Here is a 9,832-nt window from a genome sequence, read left to right on the forward strand (position 1 = left end):
TTTTTAAAAATTGTTTTAAAATGTTTGGATTGGTTTTAAATTGTTTTAATGTTTTAATTTGTTTTCTGTTGCTGTAAATCACCCAGAGATGTAAGTGTGGGGCAGTGTACAAATGTAACACATATATAAAATTAAGACAAAGAAACAAAGTTGATTGAAAAATTCTAATTTCAGCATAATACAGAATCTATCCATTTTCCAAAATCCTCCCACTAAATAAAAGCACAAAAGGATTCTAATCATGGAATTATTCTGACCAATATTTCTACAAAAATATTTTTCACAATGCATACAATTCCGAAAACGTCTCCTCTCCTGACTTTAATGGAAGCTTAACTTTTGCGTTGGGGGTTGGTGAGAATAATCTGTTATTTAGACTCTGCTCTGCCACAACTCGTCCCCAGATTCCTTCAAAAGCCAGCATTCCCATTCCCCACTGTGTTCCACCATGAAGCAATTCCACATGAAAATATGGAGAAGTGAATATAAAGACCTAAGAACAGCCCTGCTGGATCAGGCCCAAGGCCTGTTTAAGTCCAGCCTCCTTGTTACACAAGTATTGTGTTCTGGTGTCAAGCAAGGGGCGGGGGGGAGGAGAGAGAGATGCCCATTCCAAAATATTTAAAAGCACTTAAAATTCACCAGCTTCTGAAACACTATTTTGAAGCTGCACAACACAGCAGAATCAGTGGATGTGGTGCAGTTGCCAGGGTGCTCAATTGGGGCCTGGGGTTGAAAACTTCAAAACTACTCCATACAATATCCTGCTGGGCCTGAGCACGCCAGCCAGCCAGCTCCATCTCGCTCTCTGATCATCCAATCACAATAAAACAAGGCCATATTGCAACTTCCTCTGATGTCTTGGCAAAACAGCCATCAAAATTAAATCTCCACCTGGGATTCCGACTTACCCGAATCAGATCTTCTTTCTCAGTCTCATGTAGCTGATATAAGAACTTTGACAGCTCAGGGTCAGACTCCATCTTTCCCATAATCCTCTCCTTCTCAGCTTCACTCTGTGCGCTAGCCAGAAGGGTGCAGTACAGGACTGGGGAGAGAGTAAACAACATCTGCTCACACCTCCCGTGTGCTCAAGAAACAGGACAGACGGATGGACGGGGACACACACACACACACACACACACACACACACACACACACACACACCCAGAGTTGGCCAGCCAACACAACAAGGCCATCAGAATAGCAATGAACGAGTTACAATAATCGGTTCCCTGCTGATTCACACTGCTGTCAAGGCGCATCACTAAGGACGTTTCTCAATCCTCCTCTTGCTGGGGGCTCCTCCAGGAAACCCACCAGCTCTCACCCTATAGCCTCATCTAAGCCCAGAGAACAGCTTCTCTAGCCAGGATCAATACAGCGGATACTCACTCATCATTCTGTGTTGCCTCAACACTTTAATGAAGTCAAATGTGTTAAAGCCCAGGAGCAGGACAAGCTGGTTTTCACATTCTCTGTCATCGCTGGCAGTCTGGGGAGAGACAGGATCAAAAGGGGGGTGGGGTGGGTGGAGGTCACACTTCATGCCCACTGAGAGCCATTCCTTCTTCTACAGCAGCTTCCAATTAGGGGCAGACAAAGCCCAACAGTAGATCAAATGTGGATCTATGCAGCCCACACAAGCCAGGCTCAAAAGAGACCAAGATCTGAGATCTCTGGAAAGGCAATGGTTTGTTGGGTCGGAAATGCAAGCCAAAGAAGTGCTAAGCCCACACAATCCCCCCTCCTCTTTCCTCCTCACTGCACATGCAAAGGAATCTGAGCTTGTTAAACCACATTGTCAAGTTATTCATTTACAAGCCAGGTTTTGTTACTGTTCTATTGGGTATATATTTTCTTTTTTTTAATAGATTTGTGTTGTTTTTCATATTTAAAGCTAATATTTGAACGTTTAATAGAACTAGCTATATATTTATTTCTCCTAGGCGTACCCCGCCACTAATCCCAATGTGTTGCAGATCTCGTGAGAGTTCGCGAGCAGATTAGCGACCGGGGTGGGTGGGTGGGTGGGGACAGGGATGCTGGCCGGAAAAGGAGGCAGTGGCGGGCAGCCCAACCGGCGGGAGGCAGCGGCAGTGGGATGACCCAGCCCAGCTGGCAGGAGTTGGCAGCCACCACCAGGAGTGGGCGGGCAGGCAGGCAGGTGGCGGGCCGGGTTTCCGGCTGGCCTGCCAGCCAGAAACCGCGGGATGGGGGGCAAGAAGCGGGCCAGCCGGCCCGACAGAAAGGGGGAGGGGAGGAAAAAGCAGCAGTGGGTGGGAAGTTCTGCACCCGGCCCAGCTAGTTTTATTTATAACCCTAACAAGAACTAACAACTAAGTAACTAAATGTAACAGACAAATAGGACTATTGCCTAGTGGCTCAAGAGGTATTTTAAAGACCAAGCCAACTGAGAAGACAATTCTGGACTCCACTGGACTGGCAAAGAGAAAGCTCAGCTCTTCCTTCCTGCTTGGGAGGAACCAGCAGCTTTACTGGGTTCTTTTTTAAATTCAAGGGCTAACACACATCAGCTGCAAGGCCAAATTCAGACCAGAAACAAGCAGGAACTGGGATTGCAGCCACAGAACACACACAGAAGCACGGAGGGCACCTTTAGGATTTCCAGCACTTCATCGGCCTTCTTCTGCGAAACGATGGCGTCGTCATAGAAACGGCTCAGTTGCCTCTGCAACCAGAAGGCATCGATGTCTCGGGGATGCAGATCTTTCTTCTTGGAGCTCATTAATTCACCTGATGCCACGAGCTAAGAGAAAAACAAAATTGTATCATCTACACAAACCACCTCGATAAACACACTAAAGCTGTGATCTTCACTGTTTTTCAAGTGGGGGGCCACCTTGGCAAAAAAAACCCTTTAATGTGAGACGGAGCCCTGTCTTGAGAGCCTTGAAAGAAATCACGAGGAAGGCTACACTTCCCAGCACTCTATGCACACCTTCCAAGATGGTGCAGGGGCTCTAGAGACCTCAGTTTCCCTTAAGGGTTCCCCACCCCAATTCATTTTAACCACTACCAAAAAAATGCCAGTCTTGTCCATCACCAAACACAGGACATAAGCCCTGTGTTTTTCCAACTCACATTGGCTGAAAGGGTGCAGCGTACAACGGCCTCGTCCCCTTCCATATCGTCATCAGATGCCTCATCCCGTACTTCACCGTAAACATCCTCATCACCTTCCTAGTGGAACAAGTGGGTCCTTGTTAGCCATCTTTCCTGACATCTCCAACCATCTCTCATTTCCATTATGAGCAGGGTAACTACAGTACAAACAGAACCACTGCTCAAAAGACAGAATGAATCGTTGGCAGGCACCTGAAGTGAGTGGAGAATCTCTCATTCTCCTTAGTGGTAAGGAGTATATGCAACTGTTGGGTTGCTCCTTTGTTCAACATTATAAAATTCAGAGCCTGGACTCTGCCGAGGCCTCCTTCAGGAGACGAGCACTTCAACAAGTCGTTCCTCAATGAGGACCAGACTCTTTCCTCCCATCCTCAAGAATTCTAAGGGGCTCTGCTATGTCCCAGCAGTTGGATCCACTCCCCCACTGAGGGAGAATGAACCACTGGCACTGACCTGAATAGTCTCGCTCCTCAGTGATAGGGAGTGTATCCACCTCACCCAGGCATCGTGCGTCACTTTTTTCTGTCCCCAGTCACTTTATTTCTATCAGGCAGTTTCCATTCTGGGGTGGACCGTTCTCCTTGGGGTATTGTGTTAGTGATAAGTAACATTCCACAGGTCTGCCCCCCCCCCAGCCATGATTGTTTGTTTGAGAAGTGTTGTTTACTGCTGATGTTGTCAAGTCGTTCTGCTTATTTCCTTATATTGGCACTGGAGCATAGATTACGGGCTACACACTTGAGACCAAAAGGGTTGGCTCCACCCATGAGGTCTCTGGGGAGCTCTTTCTTGATTGGCCCTGTCTTGGAGCAGGTGGGAGGAGCAACCCAGCAGTTGGATATACTCCCCACTGTGGGAGAATGATTTAGCAAGCCAGAAAGAGACCAGATCATCACTGAGGCAGGGAAAAGTTCAGATGACTAAGCAAACCCCCCAAAAAGTCGGATCATCATCTTCTCTAATCAAGAACCAAAGGGAGCTTTCATCGAGATTCCTCCCTGCTGCCTCCATCCCCCTCTTTAGTAACAGCGATACTCAAAGCCCTGATTGGGCCAAGTGAGCAAGCCATGCAAAAAAGGGGGAGGAGGTGGCAGGAGTAGGGGTTGGCATTGCTGCTGGCAGAGTCCCAACCATCACTCACTTTAACTTCTCGCACAATTTCCCAGCTAGCATCTAAACTCCACAAGCATAATCCAAAAGGATGGGAAGCTCAGAAAATAAGGCTGTGGGTGGGGGACAGGGAGAAGAGAATGCTTGCTGGATTCCACACAGTCACATACGCCCTTCATTAAGGCAGCTTCCCTTCTCTTTGGTAACAGCCGCAGGCAGAATCCTCCTCCTCCTCCATTTGCCTGGAAAACTAGAGAGTGTGTGTGTGTGCACACTTTGCCTTGCTCTTTCACATCCAGAGAGCTTGTTCACTTACCTCTTCATCAGACTCAAACTGAACATTCACTCCATAGGTCTCATCTATGTTGTCATCTGCAAAGGAGGACAAATATTAGAAACAAGCAACACAGCATAACATCAGGAAAAAAAACAGCTCACCCTCACTGGATACAAGAGCAACAGCTTCATTTCAGAGAATGGGACTCCAGTATGAGTCATGGCCTTTGTTCCTCACTATTTCAGCATGCAGTAGTGGAAAAACTACAGCCATGTTCTCTTAAGTGCTCAAGGGATGTGCGCCAGCCCCCATGTGCTGAACTCGGTTCCTGGCAGGCCACCACTCGCCTACATGCAGGACAAGAAGTAGCTGCAGAGCAGCACACAAAGCTGCCTTATACCAAGGCAGACCGTGGCTCATCTCGCACAGTACAATCTCCTCTGATAGTGGCTCTCCAAGGTGTTGGGCAGAGGCCTTTCCAAGCCCTACTACTGGATTTTTTGTTTTGTTTTGAGCATACAAGACATATGCTCTAATCACTGTGCTTGGCCCTCAAGAGCCAACATGGTGTAGTGGTTAGAGTGTTGGACTAGGACCAAGGAGACCCAAGTCCAAATCCTCATTCAGCCATGATACTTTCTGGGTGACTCTGGGCCAGTCACTTCTCTCTCAGCCTAATCTACCCCACAGGGCTGTTATGAAGATAAACATAACCACGTATATCACTCTGGGCTCCTTGGAGGAAGAGGAAAATATAAATGTGGAACTAAACCAACACAAGCTGCCCCTCCACACCATGCACACTGAAGTGACTATGAAAACAGGCCCTGATAAGTTTCCAAGCTCAGCTATGAAGATGCCTCTTGCCTCATATATGAATCAGACTTCACACCTTAATGCTATTTGTTGCCTAGGAGTGAGACTCCACTACAATTTAACATATTAAATGTGTAACTGGTTTCTATGCCTACAGACAATAGGACAAGAAGAAGTAGTGCAAAATGGCTAGAAAATAAATGCAGCTGATGTATCAGGAAAGGTTTTGTAGCAGTCACTGGACAATTCTTAAGCAAGATACAGAATCCCCTTCACTGGAAAATGTTTATGGAAGCTGAAAAACTCTTGGAAAAGGTCACACAATACAGCAAACCTTCCTTCCAAAAAAGGAGGCGGGACTAAAGCAAGTCTTCATTACTCTTTGCAGAATCCTGTGTGCAAACTTTAAAGAAGTTAAAAAGTGCAGGCACTGCAAGCCGTACCCATGTTCTGGATCTCTTTGTCTCCACCATAGTCTGTGATCTTCTTGCCCAAATTCACCAACACGTGGTAACGGGTGTCATCTGTCTGCCCAAGAAGCAGGTCAATTTCTTTCCGCCGCTCCTTGTCTCGCAGTTTCTCGTTCTTTAGAACGGCTAGGACCTCATCAGCAGCTCCGCAGAGAATGTCTCGGGGCTGTAAGAACCAAGACCTGATTGAAGTTGGATTTCTGGATGTCTCTCCATGTATCTCACAGTTTATTTGAAGAACATCACTGTTTACTACTATTACTGTTTATTACCCTGCTAAGCTGCAAACTGTCATCCTGCTAACTTGTAAAGTGGTGGCTCTCTTTATATTGAGCAGAGAAAGAGGAGCTGTTCCTGTTCATCCCAGCTGAGTATTCCCTGCACTGGCTGGTATTCCTTTCATTGCTTCCAAGATTTTGAGCCCTTTGGGGATTAGGAACCGTTCTCTTGGTCTTTTGCTATGTAAGCCACTTTGAGAACATTTTTGTTGTTGGAAAGTGGTATATAAATATTTTTTTAATACCGGTACCAAGTATTTTGAAATCAATTTTTTTAAAAAAGGCTGATCAACAATCAAAATAATCTTAACGGTTTTGAGAGCAGTTGTAGGGTAAGTATATATTAAACCCACCCTCTCATCATGGGTCAATTTATATTTTGGCAAAAGGATGCCAAAACAGAGTGGCCCTATCAACCAAAGGGGTTCCCATTATAAACTGCATCTTTAGTGCTAACCGAAACCTCAATTCGATGTAGAAGTCTGGAAGCACAACATGGATGTAGAAGACAGTAGTCTGGAAGCTCAACAGGGATCTTTGGTATCACCACGCAGACACTTTAAGTGCTTCACAAGCTTATCTTACTACTTACTATATGTGATCCACACACAGAAGAGCAAACATGGAAGTCTGAAACCTCTATCAAGCCAGGCATGCCACCAGTCCCTAGAATGCCGAGGCCGTTGCACCTCCCGGCCTTTTCTCACCTGGTCCCCAAGGGCTGCCTGAATGAAGCTCAGCAAGACTTCATAGGTTTCCCGAGTCTCCTTGGTTTTGGGTTTGTAAATAATCCCCACCATCTCATCAATGCCCTCAGAAAGCAGAGTATAGCCCTTCATCTTGTTGATATCATGTCTGTCCTCATCACGCTTCCGCCTCCTAGAAAGCAGAGAAGATCCATACACAGTTAGGAAGGAAAGGAGAATACATCTGCAGTCCTGTTCATCCAACCAGTGCCATAGACACTGAACACAAATACACAGGAGACACTCTAGTATGGTTTAGATCAGGACTGCACCACCATGGCCTTCCAGTTGTTGTTGGAATACAGATCCCATCATCCCTGACTCACTTTGCTCGTCTCTCCTCCTGCATCTGAGGCTTCGTCCTTTGGGCTTTGTCACCCATTCGGGTGCCTTCCAGCTTCCCAACCAATGACAAGACCTCCCCTGTAGGCTCATCCCGCCGTGTTCTATCAATCAGGGAACGATCTGCTTGAAGTACAAGGTTCGAGTTCTAGAAGAATTCACATCGCAAGAGAAAGAGATCAGGATATGGGAAAGGGACACAGAACAAATCTTTCAAATGCTTCAAATCTAAGAACTACATTAGACATAGTCTGAGAGCACTTCTGGACCCAAACCTCTCCCTGGTTTCTCAGGTTGCAGCAGTGGCAAAGATTGATTTTTATCAGCTTCAGAAATAAATGTAGCTGGCGTATCAGTTGGAGATAAACAACTTTAAAAGAGTGGTGCACACACTGGTAACATCCAGGCTTAATTACTGCAATGCACTCTATGTGGGGCTGCCTTTGTACATAGTTCGGAAACTGCAGCTGGTGTAGAATGTGGCAGCCAAGTTGGTCTCCGGGGCTGCTCACAATACTCCTATTTTAAAAGAACTACACTGGTTGCCAATAAGCTTCCCAGCAAAATACAAAATGTGGATTACCTATAGGCCTGAACAGCTTGGGTCCAAGGTATTTAAGAAAACACCTTCTTCAAGTTTTAAAGCTATTTTTATCTATATTTTAAACAGAAATTGCTGTTTCTGTTTTAAAATTGTAAACCACCCAGAGATTTGTATATGGGGCATTATAAAAATGTGCTAAATAAATGATAAGGAATCCTGTCCAGTTAGCTCTCAATCTGCAGTTGGGGGGTGGGGTGGAATGTAGGTGTGATGACACAACCCTGTTTGCTGTAACAGGCTAATACAGCCATCCCTCTAAAATAATGCCCTGCATATTTAAACTTAAAATAACAGCAACAAACAACAACAGTTATTTTCTGGACTAACAAAAGCAATAATATTTCCAAAGCAATACAAAACCCCAAATAGTGGTCTATAAAATCAACAACATTTGCCACCTTGTGTAAACATGCTTAGGCAAGGATTTGATCTTGGCAAGCTGGTTATGTCTGGATCCGTTTACTCTGTCTCTGAAAAAGTACTGTGGCTTAATTCTAATTGCAAGTTGTGCTTTTCAAGTATTTTAAAAACACCAGATGGACAACTGCTTTAGAAAAAGGTTACTAGCCACCTTTGCGGGCTGGGAAAGATAGGACTGTAGCTCAGTGGCAGAGCAAGAGTCCCTGGCAACATCTCTAGGGAGGGCTGAGAAAGACTTCTGTCTGCAGGCTTGGAGAGCTGCTGCCAGTCACAGGAACATCGGAAGCTGCTTTCTACCAAGTCAGACTCAGGATTGTCTCCACTGACTGGCAGCAGCTCTCCAAACCGAGGCAGGAGCCTCTCCCAGCCCTGCCTGGAGATGTGGCCAAGGACTGAACCTGGGACCTTCTGCATGCAAAGCAGATGCTCTACCACTGAGCTATGGCCCCGTCCTAAAAAAAAACAACAACCAGAAGCAACACAGAGAGCAGACAGGAGGCAGTATTCCAGTGCTGCTGCCAATTCACTTTTTTGCCACACTGAGCTCTGCTTAACAGATGAGTCAGTAGAAGGACTGTGTGCCCCGAGAGGAAGGCATGGAAGGAGCCGCCCAGGCCAGGCAAGAGCATAACATTATCTCTCATAGAGACCAGCTCAGGCCGGTGAGGACTGCTGGGGCAGCCCCCCCCCCCACCACCTTCCCAGGAGTACAGAAAGCCCAGCATACCCTGAGAGGAAGGCAAGAAAGGAGGCACCCAGGCCAGGGTGGGTGCAGAAAGGCGGCATAAAAGTGGAGTAGATAAATAAATAAATAAATAAATAATCACTGGCATTGAAGTGAAGAGAGCTGGTCTGGTGGTAGCAAGCATGACATGTCCCCTTAGCTAAACAGGGTCCACCCTGGTTGCATATGAAAGGGAGACTAGAACTGTGAGCTATTTGTAAGATATTCCCTGGAGGAAATAGAGCCGCTCTGGGAAGAGCAGAAGGTTTAAAGCTCCCTCTCTGGCTTCTCCAAGACAGAGCTGAGAGAGATTCCTGCCTGCAACCTTGGAGAAGCCTCTGCCAGTCTGTGAAGACAATACTGAGCTAGATAGACCAATGGTCTGACTCAGTATATGGCACCTTCCCACGTTCTTATGTTAAGTGCACAGTTTAGGCCAGGAGTCCTCAAATTCGGGCCCCAGGGGTTGCCGGACAACAACTCCCATCACCCCCTGCTGCAATATAGGCTGGGGATGACGGGGGTTGTAGCAACCTGGGGCCCCAAGCTTGAGAGCCCCCAGCACAGACCATACTGAGCGACGCGGGCCATAAGCCTGACTCCAAGGCAGCTTCCCTGTTGCGATGAAGCCAGCCTAAGGCTAATATTAGCCGGCAAGCGAAGCGTCCCCCGCTTGGCCGCGTAGGCCCCGGGCCGGGCCCTCTCCTTTCTCCGGCCCGCACTCACCGCCTTGTACTCGTACTGCAGGCTCCGGGCGGTCACATCCGCCATGGCGGCGGCGTTTCCTCCTCCCCGGCTCGGCGAAGGGCCACCCGCTTCTTCCCCGGTTCAGCCACGCAATAGGCTCTGCGAACGAACGGCTCCCGAACGTCCCGGGGTTGCCGACGACTTCCGGATC

General features: G+C 47.2%; 1 protein-coding gene across 1 annotated transcript in view; it reads right to left on the reverse strand.

Annotated features, from left to right (window-relative positions):
* SNRNP200 (small nuclear ribonucleoprotein U5 subunit 200) overlaps positions 1 to 9,832 on the reverse strand; it is a 42,288-nt gene extending 32,456 nt beyond the window's left edge. Inside the window, exons 1-9 of the mRNA XM_053269487.1 lie at positions 9,661 to 9,832; positions 7,171 to 7,334; positions 6,806 to 6,977; positions 5,794 to 5,986; positions 4,574 to 4,629; positions 3,106 to 3,204; positions 2,618 to 2,770; positions 1,396 to 1,495; positions 912 to 1,048 (exon numbers count right to left, since the gene is read on the reverse strand). Coding sequence (XP_053125462.1) covers positions 912 to 1,048; positions 1,396 to 1,495; positions 2,618 to 2,770; positions 3,106 to 3,204; positions 4,574 to 4,629; positions 5,794 to 5,986; positions 6,806 to 6,977; positions 7,171 to 7,334; positions 9,661 to 9,705 — 1,119 coding nt within the window. The 5' untranslated portion in view covers positions 9,706 to 9,832. The remainder of the gene's footprint in view (positions 1 to 911; positions 1,049 to 1,395; positions 1,496 to 2,617; positions 2,771 to 3,105; positions 3,205 to 4,573; positions 4,630 to 5,793; positions 5,987 to 6,805; positions 6,978 to 7,170; positions 7,335 to 9,660) is intronic.

This window comes from Hemicordylus capensis, chromosome 8, assembly GCF_027244095.1.
Source record: "Hemicordylus capensis ecotype Gifberg chromosome 8, rHemCap1.1.pri, whole genome shotgun sequence".
Lineage (NCBI taxonomy): Eukaryota > Metazoa > Chordata > Lepidosauria > Squamata > Cordylidae > Hemicordylus > Hemicordylus capensis.